The sequence below is a fragment of the Sugiyamaella lignohabitans genome, chromosome A (genome assembly GCF_001640025.1).
Source record: "Sugiyamaella lignohabitans strain CBS 10342 chromosome A, complete sequence".
In the NCBI taxonomy this organism is placed as follows: Eukaryota; Fungi; Ascomycota; class Dipodascomycetes; order Dipodascales; family Trichomonascaceae; genus Sugiyamaella; species Sugiyamaella lignohabitans.
In genome coordinates this window covers 5,228,692-5,248,245 of record NC_031672.1, presented here as the reverse complement: position 1 = coordinate 5,248,245, position 19,554 = coordinate 5,228,692, and the positions used below count along the sequence as shown (strand labels likewise).

Sequence of the window (19,554 nt, the reverse complement as noted above, 5' to 3'; positions counted from 1 at the left end):
ATTGAAGACGACGCTTCGTGTTTGGTTCGCGAAGCTGGTAATAAATGATGCGCGTTATGCGGCTGATCCTGATCTATGATCTATATTTCGTCTTCAGGCCGGGAAATGCCAACTACAGTTTCATGGTAGAGTTGATGTGGCTATTTACAATTAGAAATAAAATATAGTACAAAAATACAATACATAAGAGTTTTATAATGCTAGTAATCTCTCTTTGAAATAGTCTACCGACAGAGATAGTGTCTGGTTATAATAAGTTGTTCCGTCCATTTGCATGCTTAGAATTGTGGATCCGTTCAACGACTGGACTATGTTAGTATCAAATAGAAGACTAGTAAAATTCCTTCTCTCATGATCCCTACTTACTTTGGCAGCATATTTTCCAACAAAAGATGACATGAGTGACACTGCTACCTTGACATCTGGATTCTCACCAATCTTGGTATTGGCAAGAGCATGAGAAACGCGATGGGCCAAACGACGTGTACGTTCTGTTTCGAGATCTTCCCCTTTCACCAAATCTACAAGCTCCGCATAGTCCAAATACATTTGTCCGCCGATACCCCAAGATGGTATTGAATCCGGGTGGACAATACTACGCAAAAGAGGAGTGATGATGCGATGGTTACTTTCAATAACTGCACGAGGTGCCACTTTTGAGACGATAGTTTTATGCGCTTCTTCCCAGAGACCAGCGTTTATTAGGCTCATGGATTCAGTGAAATAATCATGCTGATACCTGGCCTTGAGTGCTTTACTAAACGAGATGTATCTCTCAGGAATCTTGAACTCGTCAGTCAAACGATTGCGAACTGATAACTGATGGTCAGTCTCATCTATATGTTCTGAGAGCACCCGCTCAATGTGAATCTTGGCTGTAGTATCATTGCGGATATGAGTGAAAACAAAAATAGCTTCCATCCATAACCCGATATTCTCTAATTGGCTACCAAAATTCACTGTCAGTTGGTCACCAAGACACGATCCGACATCTGAAAACAATCCTGATGAAAGAACTAAAACGACATACAGATACCATGGTTCCCTAAAATTAAGTGGCCCATCTACTGTTTCCAGCACAGAGCTTAACGATGGCTTCAAAGATCCATACAGCCTAAGTAAGCGATATCGAACATCTAGCTGATTGCTGCTCGTCGTTGGCTTTGCTACTCTATTAGTAGGATTGGTAAATGCCTGAGTATAACTTTCAACAACTTGTGAGATAGGTACTCTTCTATTCGATTCATACCATAGCTTTAAACCAAATGCGCGAAGCCAGTCTAGCCCTTCAGAAAGGTAAAGTGATTCTACAGACTCGCCTGATGCTTTAAATTCTCCAGAGACTGTGGTATTGCCAGATAAAAGTTCAAAAACTTTCCTGATTTGAGTTGGGATCTGGAAAATTGCCTTATTTTGACGCCAATCATCTAGTTGACTGCGAGCATCTTCTCGAATACCGTTATCATCAGTTCCTAACAAGGGGATTATCGTAGCCAGATGTAGGTTATTTGAGTTAGCCGCAGTAAAAGCAGCATCCTGTATCAAGTTTCCTGACAGCTGAATCATAATATTGTCAAGAGGATCCGAGAATTTACTCACATTCAGATCCTCGACAACTTTACTCGAAACCGTTCTTTTCAACCAGTTGGACAGCAATTTCCGACGATGTTGCTCCTTTATCCGTTCTTGAACATGAGGCGCTAGATCTAATTTCTGCTCGAACTGTTCCAGTCCAATGGAGTGGACATTATCAAATAAAATGGACGCTAATTCCCATAATTCCTTCTCATCTGACGAAGCAGGATTGGCATTAGCAGCCAAGAACCTCATAGTCAGGTCCTTGTTGGGCGTTGTCAATGGCAATCCATTTCTTCGTTGACTAATATCACTCATCTTAAGCTGCTTGTTTATGAGATTAGAAATCACAGAAGTAGAAATATGATTTTGGTCCAGTGATTTCAGCTTTATGCCGTCAGTATCCTTTACTAAAAGCTTTTCCGACCACCCTGGACTGAATCGTGCGAATGAACTTCTAGAAAACATTGGCGGAAGCCTTAATTCTTTGGCAGCTTTGTCATATTGGGCACTTGAACTATTATCTAAAGCTGCCAAACCACCGAAAACAAGGTTGTCAAGGTCCGACGTCGTAAAGACTTCCTTCTCAACTTTGCGTTGTACATTGTTCGGTGATGGTAATGCAAAAGGAGAATCTAGTCGAGAAGAAATAGCAAGCTGATGGCTCCAATTTTTAGACTGAAGGATATCCTGCTCTTCGGTTAAAATAGACTCATCATGGACTAAATGCTGTGAAGTGGCTTCATTATTTATGGCAATCGCATATTCTTCAGACGATGAAGAAACAGCAACTGGCTCTGATACTTCCATTTCTTCATCGTCCGAGGAACCATATTCGAAACCGTTTCCTCCCGTTGGCTTGCCCCATACAGTAGGAACATTGTTGGTGGCATAATGGGTATTAAAGGACTCGGTAGCAGGCGAATTATACTCTCTTAAATCTCCCTTCTGGGCTAAATTCTGGAAATTGCCATCATCAAATAAGAACTCTTCGCCGTTTTGAAAATTCGCTTGGCTTTGAGATTCCTCCAGCAATTCGTTCAAATCTTTAGCTGACAAGAGCTCATTGTCAATGTTGAAATTATTCTCCCCATTCTGTTGATGATACTGTCCACTGAAAGAATAATCAGTCTGAAATTTTAATGGGCCATTATTTTCCAAATTACCAGCAGTTGGATTAGAATTATCCGTGACGGGATTAGTTACAATGTCTTCGTCATCTTCGTCGTCATCATCTACAAGTCCCCATACACTAAAATGGGGAACCCGAAATACCCAAAGGCCATTGTCAAAATCATAGGACAAGAACTCGCCTCCCCTAGACTCGATGGTTTTACGCAGTCGAAGCTTGTGTTTGATTAATCTGGGATCAACTGGATCTTTAATATACTGATTGGTCTTCTTATCAATGGCAAAAGTCTTTTCTAATGTAATAATAGCAGGAACATTGAGCTTCTCACCTTCAGGGGCCTTCTTTGATTCGTCGGGATACACACATACACTCAAATTGCCAAAAATGACTATATTGCCCAAGATTTCCGAGAGGTCGACATCACTAAGGTCGACTGGTTGAGGGTAGACTAGTTGACCATAACCATGACGTCCAATTGTTAAATTATCAACATGCTCTAGTTGTCTTCTAGATAAACTAGAAAGTGTGGATAATGAAGGGGAAATCCAGTATCCAGCCTCCTCAGCAGTTTTATTTGCGGTGGAAATTCTGGACACGGAATTTACTTTATTGGATGAAAGATCACGCTGGGTACGACTAAAAGAAGGGGTCAAAAATGGCTCTGATGAGCGAGGCCGGCTGATGCTGGTGTCAACTTCAGACATTGCACCATTACTATGAACATGGCCATTGACACTACCATTCCTGCTTTTATCTGATCCATTAGCGTTTCCATTAAGTTCCAGAGTATGTCTACCTGTGGACCTTCCAGTAATGGCTTCCAAAGCCAAGTTACGCTTGTTGATAACTAACTTCTTGATATCGCTATTTTTCATATCTTTGAGTCCCATTGAAACCGAGCTAAAATCGTCAATACTTCTTTGGGGTCGAAGTTGAGACCCACGGCCAAGATTTAACTCTGATCGAGACCGCGAGAGCATTCTTGAACTAGCAGCATCACCAAATCTTGTAGGACCGTATGGGGAGTTCGTATTTACATATGGAGAGCTTCTTGCCGATGATAAGACAAGTCGAGCAGATGAAGATGCTTTAAGTGAGCCATGGCGTCGGGAAATGCTATTATGAAGAGAACCAGGAGTTGTGGTGGTCGATCCAGTTTGCCGTCTTGGAGTCGTTAACGGCCCTACAGATGGACTATTTACACTGGTATTAAAACTTGTAGAAGGAGTACCTGCTAAAGAATATGATGCTTGATCAATTGACGCAGTCAACGATGGAGTTGAGCTATTGACAGTATTGAACATGGTATTCGATGAGGGTGTCGTTGTAACATTGGTGTTGAATAGAGAGGCACCAGGCGTAATGGTTGTAGAAGTACCAAACAAAGAAGATGTATTGCTTGCTGAATTGCCAAATAGCGAGTTACTGTTCGTCGGCTGTTGTGTACCACCAAATGCTCCAGTTCCAGACGACGAGGCAATTGGCATTCCAAAATTAGGCTTTGTGTTTCCAAATAAACCGCCACCAGTACTGAGTCCCGTACTATTGCTTGGTGTGTTAATTGAACTCCCAAACAAACCACCCGTTGATTGGCCTGTAGTAGCACTGGTGTTGTTGCCAAGCAAACCACCAGTTGATTGGCCTGTAGTAGCACTGGTGTTGTTGCCAAACAAGCCACCGGTGGATTGGCCTGTAGCAGCATTGGTGTTGTTGCCAAACAAACTGGAACTAGGCTGAGTAGTGTTCGTACTTACACCAAAGGTGCCAGTGTTTGGTTTAGTAGCATTGTTAGCACCGAATAATCCCGTTCCAGTTTGGTTAGCAGAGCCAAACAAATTGGAAGTGGACTGGTTATTATTGGTCCCGAATAGACCAGTATTGGGCTGGCTTGTAGCTGTTGAATTGGTTCCGAATAAACCACTAGTTGTACCTCCAGGCTGTGAAGAATTGGGTTTGGCGCCAAATAATCCACTACTCTGCTGGTTAGCTGTATTATTTGAACCGAACAAACTAGGAGCAGATGAAGTATTGTTGGAGGTAGAAGCACCAAATAAAGAATTGTTAGTTGAGCCCGTTGTGGTACCACCAAACAAGGGATTTGATGCACTGGTGGATCCGCCAAAAGTAGACACCGATGAATTGCTACGTGTACGTTGGATGGGCTGAGCAGGAGCACCCAAACTAAATTGAGTTGGATTATTATTTGTTGCCGGAAATTTAAAGCTTGCGGCAGTCGACCCGGACCCAAACATTTTGAGCAGTTCTGAGATCTAAGCAGCTATTCTACTGTTCTGCTCTTGTTTCAAGTTAGTATCTTTGAACATACATCCACAACAGCAACATCGACTCGTACAACAATGTTGGTTCAAAGAGCGTCAGAAAATACCACTTTTACTAAATATTTCTGTGCTCAATATAAATAACCACTTACCAATTCTACTGCAACCTCAAGCAAACACGAATAACTGCTCACAATCGCCAAAGTCAGTCTGCGATTGATCCTGATGTCGAAAATCAAATTAATTCTTCTGTTTACATATTTTTGGCGGTCGATGCGCTCCCCGATCAAAATCTTCTACTTATACAGACAGAATTTGCTTACAGCGCAGGACCATGTTGTTAAAGGTACGTTTGTCAGGGAGAGAGTGAAATTATTCAACTAACGAAAGACTGGATCATTTTTGGCAATAAAAGTAGACAATATGACCTGGAACTGCCTGTTGGCATTGCCAAATTGACCTGCGCTCTCTCTTTACATGGTCTCCAATTTCCCAGCGAACTCAGAGGAAACATACTACATAACAAACATTATCAATATATATATATATATATATATATATTGCGTGAAGCAGTTTCTATCGTGCGAAGAATCCTATAGCGACTGTAGTTAAGGGGTCTGGGACTGTATGTGAGCTGTTGGAACCAGGGGCGACAGATGTCGATATGCTAGGGCTCATGCAGAGCTTGGTCCCTGCATAAACATGCTAGAAGTAATCTCTGTTAGGAATGCGAAAGAGGTGAGACACACTTAGGAGCGACAATAATCAGATAGCAGAAGCCGAGGAGTTGCGTTGCCGAGAGTACGATAAGAAACAAGTGGCTGATGATACAGTGATGCGACATATCTCCTCGGTTTATTGATGGTTTGTACCCCGCATCTCAGAATATTTAGTTTTGAACCGCTGACCTCCTGAACTTTGGGACCAACAGACTTGGCTATGGACCCAATGGTTTATAGCCAGTTATTCCCAACCGGTGTTAATGCTTGCTAAAAGCTGGTGGAGTTAACTGATACGGCTGGCAGGAACCTTGGCTTGGGTGGTTTAAGTGTTTGCCCCCACAAAATTTTTGTTGGGTAAACTCCGGTTAGCGGGCTTTGCATGTGATTCTGCCCTGCTATTCAATTGTTACCGCGTACGGATACAGCTGCTTCTGAACAGAACCACAATCTGCAAGGGGGGAGAGTGGTAACTGGATCGACGAAAGGATTTGCCTCAATTGGGAGTAGGAAGTAGCCATCTCTTCCGTCTTTACTGTTTTCTTGCGATTTCTTTAATAATAATTGATTAGAAGTATTTGCCTTCGGTTCTTGATTGTAACTATACTTGACTATAGTCGACTGTAGTATCAAGTCAGACCTGAAATAAAGCATTATTACTGTAAGTTAGACAGAATACTGGGAATTAGATGGAAGGACTTGAGTCGGGACGTTGTTGGTAGACAACTCGTAATTCCGGTCGACAATACACGGACACTTCGTATGAATGTTCCTGTTCTTATCTTGAGCTGATAACAGAAATCGTAGATGAGTCAACTTTGTAACATAAAATCGACAGTGTTAAAACTTAGCACAGTCGTATCAGAGCTTTTGTGCTATTATACGAATGTGGCGGCAATGAATTAAAGGTGGAATATCCCAGCCCAAAGATCTATTTTTCTGATTTCTAACTAGTATCTCTAGATATTTATATCGATTGGATCCAGTTAGATCCTTTACAGATAATCAATTGCTATAAGGTAAGTGTACTGTGTTGTTTTGACTGTGGTAAAGGGAGGAGAGGTAGAGGAGGGGTCAAGTCCAAATGGGTATCAGATAGCTATCAGGTTAGTGATGACTTTAAATTTGTACTCGGCACGATAAGTTCGGTTCTACAGTTATGAACAGCTTGGTCTTCATATGGCTGTTCAATTGTTAGACTGGATCTCTTTCAGCTAAATCGATTGATTCGAAACGCAGCCTAGTACAATGTCAATGAGACTACGAAGAAAAGCGAGAATTCCGTTAATCACACACACAGCCTTGAAACCGATTCTCTAGCCTGCACTCCACTTGCCGTCTTGTCTATTGAAGACTGTTATTGGGTTGGTCAGATTTAGCAGCAACATCTTTCATGCATTGACCTTAGCAGCCGCGGCAGGTTACACAAATTGCCTTAGCTTATCTGAAACATTTTTTCGGGGCCTCTATTGTCTTGCGGATTCTAGAAGCAGGATCTAAGACAGTCATTTAATTTTCGCCCTGAAGCATTTACATTTCCGTCGAGTTCGGCATCAATCATTCTTAGTTTGCTACCAATTTTTGTTGTCGAAAGGAGCCGATAATTTTACCATCAGGATCGAGTACTAACAAATTCAGTAACTTGAATCAAGATTAATTCAGAATGGGTTTTTTTCATAGGTCTGCTTCTACTGTAGAAGTTGGACCAGCTAAGCCTGGTGAGACTGCCCCCAGAAGAAATATTCATGCCAAGGACCATGCCTGGACTACTCCAGACGACGTTCCTGGCGTTGATACAATCTATAAGCTCTTCAAAAAGAATGTCGAGCTCTACGATACCAGATATGCTATGGCTTCTCGTGTAATTAAGACCATTCACACTGAGGAGAAGATGGTTACTAAAAAGATTGATGGTAAAGATCAAAAAGTCCCCAAGAAATGGCAATATTACGAATTGACCCCCTATCACAATATCACATATCGTGAGTTGGATACCCTTGTTTCCAATATCGCCTCAGGTTTGGTTAAATTAGGCGTCAAGCCCAATGGCGAAGAGAGATTCCACATCTATGCTCAGACCTGTGCAGAATGGTTACAAACTGCTCTTGCTTGTAGCAGCCAAGGTATCCCTGTTGTAACTGCATACGACACATTGGGTGAAGAGGGTTTGACTCACTCGATGGTCGAAACTGAAACTGTCGGTGTTCTTGTCGACGGTGCCAATTTGCACACCTTATTGCGACCTCTTAAGAAGGCTACCAAGATCAAGTACATCATCTACCGCCAAGATATTGAAGATGCCAATTATGACAAGGACATTGAAGAGCTCAAAGCTCTTCGTGAAGATATCCAAGTTCTACGTTTTGAGGACCTTGTAGCTCTTGGAAAGGCCAATTCTATTCCTGCTTCGCCTCCTTCTCCAGAGGATACCGCTCTCATTATGTATACTTCCGGCTCCACGGGAACCCCCAAGGGTGTTATTCTGCTCCAAAAGACTGTTGTGGGAGGCGTTGCCGGTGTAGCTGGTAATATTGATCACAAGACAATCTGTCCTGGAGACAAGGTTTTGGCATTCCTTCCTTTAGCCCATATTTTCGAATTTACCCTTGAGTTGGGCTGCATTCACTGGGGTGCTACTCTGGGTTATGCCAATCCCAAAACTCTTAGTGACGTCTCTGTCAAGAACTGTTTGGGAGATATCCGTGAATACAAGCCTGATATCATGGTCGGTGTGCCAACAGTCTGGGAAAACGTCCGCAAGGGTATCTTGAGCAAGATTAAGGAGAATCCTTCTATTGTTCAAAAGATTTTCTGGGCCGCTTACTATGCCAAGCTTGGTTTAAGCCACTATGGTATCCCAGTCCCACTTGTCGATACTTTGATCTTCAAGAAGGTCAAGGATGCTACTGGTGGTAATGTCAAGTTTGTGATGAACGGAGGTGCCGCTCTGTCGAAAGACACCCAAGTATTTATTTCAACTCTCATTGCTCCACTTTTGATTGGTTATGGTCTTACTGAGACCAATGCCAACTGTTCACTTATGAGTCCTCGCAATTTCGAGTTTGGCACTCAGGGCGAGCTTACTCACGGTGTCACTGTTAAGCTTGTTGATGTTCCAGATGCTGGTTACTTTGCCAAGAATAACCAAGGTGAAGTATTCATTAAGGGTAACCCTGTCAGCCCCCAATACTTCAAGAACGAGAAAGAGACTAAAGATGCATTCACCGAGGATGGCTGGTTCATGACTGGTGACATTGGTGAATGGACTCCTTCTGGATCGCTGAAGCTCATTGACCGTAAGAAGAATCTCGTTAAGACGTTGCATGGAGAATACATTGCTCTTGAAAAGCTTGAATCTACTTACCGTTCCAACCCCTATGTTGCCAATATTTGTGTCTATGCTGACTCTTCGCATGTTAAGCCAATTGCCATTATTGTACCAGCTGAAAAGGCCATCCACGAGCTTTGTTCTGATAAGAAGATTGATATTCACGAGGATGTTGCCCAAGACCCTCGCATCACCTCAGTTATTCATAAGAGTATTCTTGAAACTGGTAAAGCTGCTGGACTTTCTGGTGTTGAGCTTCTTGCTGGTATTGTCATCAGCCCTATTGAATGGACTCCTCAAAACGGCTATGTTACCTCTGCTCAGAAACTCCAAAGAAAGAAGATTCTTGAGGCCAACAAGAAGGCTGTTGAAGATGTTTTCAAGCGCAACGACTGATTGTAACACTTGGTCTGACCAATCATATTCTCCTCTATTTACTCCCCTCTTTATTCTGTTTTTCTGTTGCTTTAGCGTAGTAAATACATAACTAATTTGTTAACTATTTGTTTTTTATTGGGATCGGGGAATGCTAGTATATTAATGGGTGCCAGGTTTCTCTGCTTCCTCCAGGAAATCGGAAACGTGGCGATTAAACATGTGATAATTGTCTAGATAAATATGGTGGCCCGAGTTACGGACCGAGATGACATCGGCTTCGCCTCCAGTAGCTCGTATCCGACGAGCAGCCTCCAGTCCACCGTTGATGTCCATCCAATCATGGTCACCGTAGACCCAGGTGGATGCGCATGGTATCGTGTGAGCGCGCTCAGCCAGCGGCCACCGTCCATGCGCACCAGGCGCAAGGAGGTAATTCAAAGCATATTCTCCAGAGCCCGGAGCATTGAAAATGGCATAGGTGTATTTGTGTAGAGCCTCTGACTCTTCAGGGGGAAGTCTTGCGAATCGCCTGCTAGTCCATCCGGATACAAAACGCGGGCCCAAAGGGCCTGTATTTCGGACTAATGAAAAAGGACTCCAGTGACATTCCCACAGATATTTGAACCAACCTGGAACTACGTTCTGTCCTCCTCGAGGTGTCGGTGATTCTACACAATCAGGAAGCTTTGATGACGGGATTGAGTAGATACTACGTGGAACTCCAGCCGGTGATACCAACATCATACGATTAACTCGATTGCGATATTTGGCAGCATACGACAGACCAATATATGCTCCCATAGAATGGGCTATTAATGTAAACTTTTCTATTCCCTTCTTGACGCGCCACTCTTCGAGTGCGTCCATGAAGAACTTTTCTGCTGCCAGCACGCCTTGAACTGGGTCCTTGACCCAGATATCGAACTTAGGACGTGACGACCGACCATATCCTAACAGATCAAGAGCATGTACACGCCAACCGGCACGACTAGACATTTCCTCGAAATTCTTGTAGAAGAAACCGAGGCCTGCCCCGTATCCATGAAGAACCACTAGTTCATGCTTCACATTTTCATTTGAACGACTGATCTGAAATTCGTTTATAAAATTGCCATTACTTATCGGCACCTGTAATGACTCTGCTTGGCGAATCCCATCAGATGCTGGGAAAAAAGGAAGCAGCGAGAGCACTTGATGCTCTGCTGTCTCGAGATCTTTTCTTTCGAGCCACTGCTTATACGATTCGCCGTATGAAAGTGGAAACACATTAGATAGTAGTTTCGATAATGGCACTCCAGTTGGTGGTGTAGGAGGCTTATAATCACGTACTCTAGGAGACACGGTCGAAGAAGCTGGAGTGCCCAATATATCGTTTCCAGATGCAGTTGATGTCACTACCGTGGTTTTCATTGAATTCACCATTCTGTCCAGTTTTTCATGGACTGTTGCCGCTGGTGTTTTCATCTTCAATATCTCGCTGTCATTTGAATCCGACGAAGTTAAAGATTGTGCTTCGTTATCCGTAACAGATCCCTTTTCCCCATTGTACGAAGGAGAAGAGTAGTGTCGGACATTGTTTGTTGCATGGTTCTTGGTCAAACGAAAAATGATCCAGGCTCTACCTCCTGATCTACTTGTAGAAAGCATTTTCCCCTTCTGTTTTTAATTCTCAAACTATCTTCAACAAAAAGCTAGCTCAAGAATCTGATGCTACCTGATCAAGGATGTGTAAATCATTCAAAAAAAAAAGAGAGAGATGCGATGAAACGATGTACTGTCGTCCTACTTCTGATATTTTTTTTCTTTTGTTTTCCTATAAACTAAGTAAAAAAAAACGTTAAATGAATGTCTTGTTTTGATCCAAGTTTAGGTCGAGTCTACTTTTGGTACGTAGATACATAGACAAATAATGTAGTGACGTTCGATCACCATGCCGTATATATATACATGTATATTTATATATTTGAATGGAATGTCGAACAGCTATAATCACCTGCCAATCATCCCAGCTGATGCTAATCGCTAGCTCAACGGTTTTTCCCAATTCAATTCGTGCATGCTCATCGCATGACAGGGAAACTCAATATTCACAGCCGCTCCGGATTTGAAAACAGGTTTGCGCTGTATAAGTATAGTATAAAAATAGGATAAATAGTCAGAATACTCCATTCGATTGCAATATTACTTTGTCCTTTGAATTTGCAAAACCTGCTCTTTGATTTTCTCTAATTCTCTTGGTCATGAGCTATTGTGGAGAATGTTGTGCATTTCTGCACCGCCTCTTTAGATCCTTGGGTTGGGGTACTAGGATACAAACTCCAGGCTGGCGGATAGGGGCCTACACTCCGGAGTTACATACAGATAGGACGACAGATAGTCACAGCAACGCTGTGAACTGATTTTGGTTTTCGAGCAAAGTAAACAAGCTACAAGAAAAGTCAAAAGCGCCACCTGTGTGATCCTGACTTCTATACTGGGTCTCAGTTATTCTTTTTATATTTTTTTCCTTGAACCAAATTTGTTTATCCACTGTATTTTACCAAATCATTGGATTTCCCTACGTACTTTTTTGGGGTTTGTGGTTTGTCGTCTCCATCCTGTTATCTTACAATTGAAAAAATCTAGTTTTCTAAGAATCTCTCCGCTATTTTTGTCTACATGTCGTCGTTTCCACAAATCCGTTCTCAGCTGAGAACTCTCGAGTCTAGGACCGAGTCATCATTGTCGGAGTATTCCGGTATCATCCAGTCCGTGAGTTCGTCACCTTCTACTACGGAGTCCACTCTCATTCAGGATATTGAATCTTCTCTCAAACAGCGACAGGATCTGATTAGTCAGTTGAATAGGATTGTTGATTCAGATGCCAATTCTAGCGCGACAAAACTGCATCAACTACAAAGACATAAGGAGGTGTTGATGGAGCACAAGACGGAATACCAAAGAGCGCAAGCAACTATAGAACAGGAGAGAAATCGGACAAATCTGCTATCTTCCGTAAGATCGGATATTGCTACTCATAGAACCCGGTCCGCCACTCCAGGTACTGGACAAGATGCATCTAGCTATATGCTTGAAGAACGATCTCGAATCGATAATTCACACAACCTAACTGATACTTTGCTGGCACAGGCATACGAGACCAGAGATGAATTCATTCGCCAACGGGCGTCATTGGCCAGCGTTCAAAGACGGATATTGCAAAGTGCGTCTCATATTCCTGGTCTCAACACTTTGATCTCCAAAGTCAACACTAGAAAGAAGAGAGATAGTCTAATTTTGGCCTCTCTAATCACTTTATGCATTCTTTTTATATTTTTTATTCGTTAGCTGTTAATTGTCTGCATTTCACAATATATTTATTTATTTACATATATACATTCTAGACGGCCATGGTGCGGGTCAGACTATGGCGTAAGTCACTGTTTGAGCGCTCCGGAAATTGTCCATCTAGACTTCTAAGCATCGAAACTATGCGTATAAAGAAGGATGCGTTAAAGTGAGATAGTTGTTGATGTAATATTGAGGATAGAGCAATTTTCTTTGCTGTGAAAATCTAGATGCAATGGTCAACGAATCCACGATACAATCTCCAACACCAACACCTTTACCAAAAGATGTGCCTGACAAGTAAAGACGATTGTCATACGCTTTGGCCACTTCGTCATGTATCTGGTGGACCAAATCTCCGTGTCCTACATGATACTGGGGAATGCTACCAGTCTGATAAGTAACGCTGACCTCAAAATCCTCAGGTTTAATCTCCTCGATTTTCAGATATTTCTTCAAAGCCTCTATTGAATTTGCAATAACTGTAGACTTGTTAGGAAGTTCGTTGGCAGCTAGTCCCGCCCATAGATCACCTCCTATCATCACCGTGAGGGTAGTTCCAGTAGAAAATGAACTAGTTTGGCTGACTTTTGAAGCGTCAGTAGTAGTCTCATCTCCAAATTGATCCGCAACCAGGGACTTTATTTTTTCAAATGAGATAGGCTCATCTTCTGTTTTGTTAGCCTCTTCGCCCATACCAATTTCCTTGTCCTGAGATGCCTGTTTCTTTAATTGCAGGATAGATTCCAGCCCAGCAGAGACAGGAACAGTGGCATTTCTAACAGCAGAGTCAAAAACGACACCGATCACCTGTTGTGGGTTATTCGCATCTTCTGATTTGGGAATTAAAAATCCAAACCAATCTTTGCCAACTGGTTTCTTAAAATGAAAATTAACAACCGCTAGATTTGCGAACTGAATCTCATCACACAGCTTTATAGCTTTTTCTGAAGCTGATAGTACTGGGCCAATTTTGTTGGCTCCTAGTGTTGAAACAATCACAGATCCATTAACTTGTTGTCCATCAGCTCCAAGTACTGTACACGATTCATCACCAGGTAAAATCTCAACTACTTCAAAGTTTTTTATAATCTCCACACCGATACTCTTTAATTTTTGTTCTAGTGCAACTGCAAGTTCTTGAACTCCACTTTTAACTGCTACCACACTGTACAACGAGGATAGCTTGTCGAATCCATCATACACTTTTCCTGTCATTGCTTGACTTAATAGAGGACCTGCTGTGTTCTGATACTTGTCGAATGAACTGGCTAATCCTGTCATAGAGGCGCCAAGGATACTTGACCCCTGAAGCCGTTCTAAATTATACAATTTGTTGAGTCTCGCCACAGAACGAGCACTTAACTGGCTGACATCACCTGCATAAATGCCCCTCATAAGTGCTGAAAGGAATCTGTCGGACAGTTTTTTATTAAACCGTCTAGAGATAAACGACTCTATGCTTTCGTCGTTAATTGTATTCTTTCGCGGCCTTGCTAATAGAAGATCTCTCAATGCCCCGAATTTTACCCCTCTCATTATAGGCGAGAACAAAAACTTCAGAGCGCCAAGGCCGCTTGTAGGTAGTGGTACCAATTCATTGTTGTATACAATTCCCTTGGTATTGGTAGGTGATCTCTTTGGAACACCAACTAACTGACCATTCTCTACCATTCCCAAATCTGACATAATCTGACTAGCAATGATGGTTCCTGGGTGTGATGGTAATAACGTACGCGGGCCGTGCTCAAAAAGCTCGTTTCCAACTTTTTCTGACTCTAAGTAGCCACCAACTTTTGAACTACTCTCAAGTATTTTAATTTTCACATCGGGACGAGCATGGGCCACAAACCATGCTAAAGATAGGCCGGAAATACCTGCACCCACAATCACCAACTGCTGCCCAGACTTTAGATCATGTAGCCTGGTGACTATAGTTTCAATATCATCTGGTAGATCTTCCCATGAATTAGTTCCCAAAGCCCTGTCTATATGGCTCTCCACATACTTCTCCTCCTTGGGGAACTTGCCGCCATTTTGAATCAAGTCGACCAGAACTAAGTGTGGCATTTGCTGGCGCTTCGCTTTGCTTATCAAATTTGTTCTCAATTTCGGGTCCACTAAGTACTTTCGCAACCGATAAGTGCCACTAACATCTGGTGGACTGAGCATTCTAATCACTTGACTCCAAGCTTCAACTTTTTTCTTCTCTTCTGGCAAACGTCGTGGATCCTCACCTTGGGCAACCTCGGTCATTTCATCCGGCTCTGAAGATGCTTTGACATACTTCCTAGTCCGGATCTTTGCCAGTACAGGAAGAGCATAGCTCCCAGTTCTGTGCGATACTGAGCTATATCTCAACATTGTGCGACTGCCGGTATCCAACGGTATCCAAGAACATGTGAAATAAAGTGGTTCGATGCAGGTGTATCTTTGCTTGAAATGTAACTCCAGCCGCGTTATGCGCAGATCTTCAGGGACCTTCAGAACGACAGATCTTTGGACCATAGGAGCCCGAGGTCCTCTGACTGTGCCTCCGGCGGCGGAGGCGCTGCCCCAGACCCCGTGGCTCCTCTCGCTTTGCTCGAGTCGTCAAGAACTGAGTTCAAATTATAGTCTCAAAAGTGAATGCTAAGCTTGTTTCTACCATGAAATTTCAAAGTTTTGCGCATTAAATAACAATTTCTATCGATAATTTTAAAAGAGTCCATCAATGTTGCCCTCATCATCAACCTCGACGTTCATGAATCCGGCATAAGTGGGCAAACCAGGGATGGTCATAATCTCAGCAGCAAGTGCGTATAAATATCCGGCACCAACCGAGGCACGAACATCACGGATAGGTACAGTGAAACCAGAGGGGACACCCTTCAAGTTAGGATCATGGGATAGCGAGTATTGAGTCTTGGCAATACAGATGGGCAAGTTGCCAAATCCCTGCTTGGTGTAGCGCTCAATCTTTTCACGTGCCAAGGGGCTCAGTTCAACCTTCTCTGCACCGTACATTTCTCTGGCAATGATGTTCAGCTTGTCTTCAGCAGAAGTATTGGGGATATCATAGAGTAACTTGAAATCATCATGACTGCCTTCATTGGCTGCCTTGATAACTCCCTTAGCAAGATCAATGGCACCCAGTCCACCCTCTTCCCAGTGGTTAGAAGCAATAGCATCATTGGCACCAGCAGCCAAGGCTTCCTCGCGAATAATTTCAATCTCTTCGGCACTATCAGAAGAGAATCTGTTAATAGCAACCACTACTGGCACACCGTAACTCTTGGCATTTTGGATTTGCTTCTTAAGATTAGAACAACCGTTTCTAACCAAGTCGACATTGGCATTCAAATAAGCATCTGGCAGTTTCTGACCAGGCTTGACATCGGGACCGCCACCATGTAACTTAAGTGCACGAACGGTTGCTACAATAACAACAGTATCAGGAACCAGCCCACTGGATCTACACTTGATATTGAAAAAACGTTCACCTCCCATAGTAAAATCAAAACCTGCTTCAGTAATTACATAACCAGCCTTCTCTTCGTGATTCTCACCAGGCTCAGATCCAACCAGCTTGAGAGCAATCTTATCGGCAAGAACCGAACTGGCTCCAATGCTGATATTAGCAAATGGACCGGCATGTACAAGAACAGGAGTACCCTCAAGGGTCTGCATGAGATTAGGCATGATAGCGTCTTTCATCAAAGCAGTCAAAGCACCGCCGGCTCCAAGGTCATCACAAGTAATTGGAACACCGTCCCGGCTACTAGCCACTACCATGTTTCCAAGACGTTCTCTCATATCGTGAAGACTGTTTGAAAGGGCAAGCACAGCCATGCATTCACTAGCGACTGTGATGTCGAAACCAGTTTGTCGAATATCACCCTTTTCAGTGGGTGCCTCTCCAACTGTAATAGTGCGCAAATGTCTATCATTACAGTCTACGACACGCTTCCATGTAATGGTATCAGGGTCGATGTCGAGACGAGCAAACTTGCGAATCTCCTCCTTGGTCAAACTGGCAGGGTCGGTCTTGTCTATTCCAAGCTTCTTCAATCTTTTCAACATTGAAGGAGTAAACTTATTTTTAGGAACCAATCTCTTATATAGAGATGCGTCCTTTTGAGATTTCTCGTGGAACATGCGAGTATCGATAGCTGCAGCAAGCAAGTTATTAGCAGCAGAGATGGCGTGGATATCACCAGTTAAATGCATATTGAACTCGTCCATGGGGATGACTTGAGCGTAACCACCACCGGCAGCACCACCTTTGATACCAAATGTTGGTCCCATTGAGGGTTGACGAACATTTGCAAAAGCCATTTTACCCAAATGGCCGCCAAGGGCTTGGGCGAGACCCATTGTGGTGGTAGACTTGCCTTCACCAAGAGGAGTGGGAGTGATACCAGCAACAAGAATATATTTACCATCTTTGCGGTGTTCCAATCTCTTCAAAGCGTGAAGACTCACCTTGCCCTTGTAAGCTCCGTAAGGGATAAGCTCATGATCAGTGATACCAACTTCCTTGGCTAAGTCACGGATTTTCTTGGGGTGTTGAGATCTCGAGATGTCAATATCCGAGGGGACTGGTTTTTGTAATCGAAGAGGCAATGGAGTAACGTGACGTCTCTCTTGCTCTTGGTAGTGACGTTTAGCAGAATCAACCACATTTTGCACCAGCATAGCAACAGTCATGGGGCCAACTCCACCAGGAACAGGAGTAATAAGCGAAGCAACCTTAGCAGAAGATGCATAGTCAACATCACCAGTCAGTCTTTTTCCCGACTTTTTCGTCTCGTCTGGCACATAATTGATACCAACGTCAATGACTACAGCACCGGGCTTGAGCCATTCTCCCTTGACAAAATCAGGCACTCCAACGGCTGCAATAACAACATCAGCTTGCTTTACGATGGAAGCCAAGTCTTGGGTGTATCTATGACAGACTGTGACAGTGGCATCGGCGGCTCTCAAAAGACTGGCAACAGGGGTACCGACAATATCAGATCTACCGATGACGACGGCGTTCTTACCACGAAGTTCAACTTTGTGCTTTTCAAGCAGAACCATTACACCTTTAGGGGTACAAGGGACAAATAGAGGAGATCCTCCACGACGGGATAATTCGCCAATATTTAAAGTGCCAAACCCATCCACATCCTTATCAATGGACACAGCATCAGTAATCCGGCCCTCATTGATTTCCTTGGGCAGGGGCAGTTGAACCAAGATACCATGGACACTGGTATCATCATTAAGATCCTCAATCTCTTCCAAAAGCTGAGCTTCGGTGATGCTATCTGGGAACTTTCTCAATTCGCAGGAAAGTTTAGCTTCATGGGCAGCCTTTAACTTCATGCGAACATAAGCTGAAGAATCAGGTCTGTCTCCAACTTGAATAATCACCAAATTGGGATTAAATTGAGGCTTAACTCTTTTAATTTCAGTGATTTCTTTCTGGATCTCCTGACGAATAGATTTAGCAATGGCGTTACCATCGATCTTATCGGCATCATAGAGGACAGAGTTAGAAGAGAATGAGCGACTAGATAATAGAGCAGCTCTTGACGACTGCGACCAAGCCGATGAGGTTGGAAGCCTAACAGCCAATGAGGCCCGCCATGGTTTTAGCTGTCTCAGCATATTGTGTGAGTATTAACTGGTGGGTTGCTGATAACAAGCCTGTAAATCCGATATATATATATGACTGATGCACCGGATAAATAGGGTTTTTCCTTTGCCTACAGATCTGCTATAAAATTTTCCGATGAGATCTGACGTACCAGCAAAGGGTTGTTGGAACAAACCTTAAAAAAAATACAGCTGAATATGAAAGTGTATTTAGTATGTCACTAACATGCAAGTTTCAGTGCGTGTGTCTTAATAAACACCCTGATCTCGAGGTATGAGTAAATCAACGTATGACTTATTGTTAATTTTTCAGCCAATGCATATGCACAATTCGATGCATCTAGGCCCAGCATTCCATTAAGGTACATTGCAGGGCTGATATCTTAGTCTTCAAGAAGGTCCAAGCGAGAGCTGTTCGTGGTAGTCGTGCCGCTGAATAGATGTCTGAAATATAGGCACAAAAGATTATTTATTGGCATTGCTTGGATTTGTATTTATTACTATTTGACTTTCTTCTAGTAAGAAGCGGTATCCGGGTACTCAAGTCAATCAGGGAAAAAAGCAAATCGCTAATGTCTTTAATATCACGTGATAACTATATGTCTTGATCCCAAGACGCGAATCACAGACCCGTACTTCATGATTCGAACGGTAATAATCCAACTTTCCGAGATTTCTTCGTAATATTTTTACGGTATCGGATTGTCAGTCAGTGGTTGATAGGGTCAGCCATGACACGAAATTCTCGTTCTTCTGTGCTTAGAGAAAATAAAAATGTACAAAATCAAATGTTGGCAGGCGCGTCAACGCCGAGCAAGCTCGAAATGAGACGGCCTCCACCAAAATTTAGGCCAGCTGGAAATTCAACTACTATGTCTGAATCAGATAATCGAGCTTCACTGGATTCAGTATACTACCCAACAGAAACACCAAGCAAGCAGCATCCGGTAACACAAACACCCATTAGTAGACAGAAGTCCAGGCCCAAGCTCATTCCGCGATTCAGAATATCCCCAGCTAGTCCCTACTCCACAGGTGATAATTCAGGAAATTTACCATATCCCGCTAATGAAAATACTGGTGTAATGGATACAGATGCACCCCCATCAAATATAAATACCTCTCCTCTTAGATCAAATATACGGTATGCTGGATCGTCGCCTGCCACAGAAACGCCGAAGTACAAAAGTC

The 19,554-nt window shown here is 43.0% G+C and overlaps 6 protein-coding genes across 6 annotated transcripts; 2 read left to right on the top strand and 4 right to left on the bottom strand.

Moving 5' to 3' along the window:
- Positions 1-192: 192 nt before the first annotated feature.
- Positions 193-4,959, bottom strand: NUP145 (Nup145p; the record flags this gene model as incomplete). Its single annotated transcript, XM_018878619.1, has 1 exon — positions 193-4,959. One exon carries the CDS (start codon positions 4,957-4,959, stop codon positions 193-195), a length of 4,767 nt encoding a protein of 1,588 aa, XP_018735904.1.
- Positions 4,960-7,368: 2,409 nt separating this feature from the next.
- FAA4 (long-chain fatty acid-CoA ligase FAA4) lies at positions 7,369-9,429 on the top strand (the record flags this gene model as incomplete). The annotated part of the gene is made up of 1 exon (XM_018878618.1): positions 7,369-9,429. The coding sequence occupies one exon, from the start codon at positions 7,369-7,371 to the stop codon at positions 9,427-9,429; it is 2,061 nt and encodes a 686-aa protein (XP_018735903.1).
- A 141-nt stretch (positions 9,430-9,570) lies between these two features.
- CLD1 (Cld1p) lies at positions 9,571-11,058 on the bottom strand (the record flags this gene model as incomplete). Its single annotated transcript, XM_018878617.1, has 1 exon — positions 9,571-11,058. The coding sequence occupies one exon, from the start codon at positions 11,056-11,058 to the stop codon at positions 9,571-9,573; it is 1,488 nt and encodes a 495-aa protein (XP_018735902.1).
- Positions 11,059-12,069: 1,011 nt separating this feature from the next.
- GOS1 (Gos1p) lies at positions 12,070-12,738 on the top strand (the record flags this gene model as incomplete). The annotated part of the gene is made up of 1 exon (XM_018878616.1): positions 12,070-12,738. One exon carries the CDS (start codon positions 12,070-12,072, stop codon positions 12,736-12,738), a length of 669 nt encoding a protein of 222 aa, XP_018735901.1.
- A 141-nt stretch (positions 12,739-12,879) lies between these two features.
- HEM14 (oxygen-dependent protoporphyrinogen oxidase) lies at positions 12,880-15,102 on the bottom strand (the record flags this gene model as incomplete). Its single annotated transcript, XM_018878615.1, has 1 exon — positions 12,880-15,102. One exon carries the CDS (start codon positions 15,100-15,102, stop codon positions 12,880-12,882), a length of 2,223 nt encoding a protein of 740 aa, XP_018735900.1.
- Positions 15,103-15,435: 333 nt separating this feature from the next.
- On the bottom strand, positions 15,436-18,375 carry MIS1 (trifunctional formate-tetrahydrofolate ligase; the record flags this gene model as incomplete). Its single annotated transcript, XM_018878614.1, has 1 exon — positions 15,436-18,375. One exon carries the CDS (start codon positions 18,373-18,375, stop codon positions 15,436-15,438), a length of 2,940 nt encoding a protein of 979 aa, XP_018735899.1.
- Between the last annotated feature and the right edge of the window lie 1,179 nt (positions 18,376-19,554).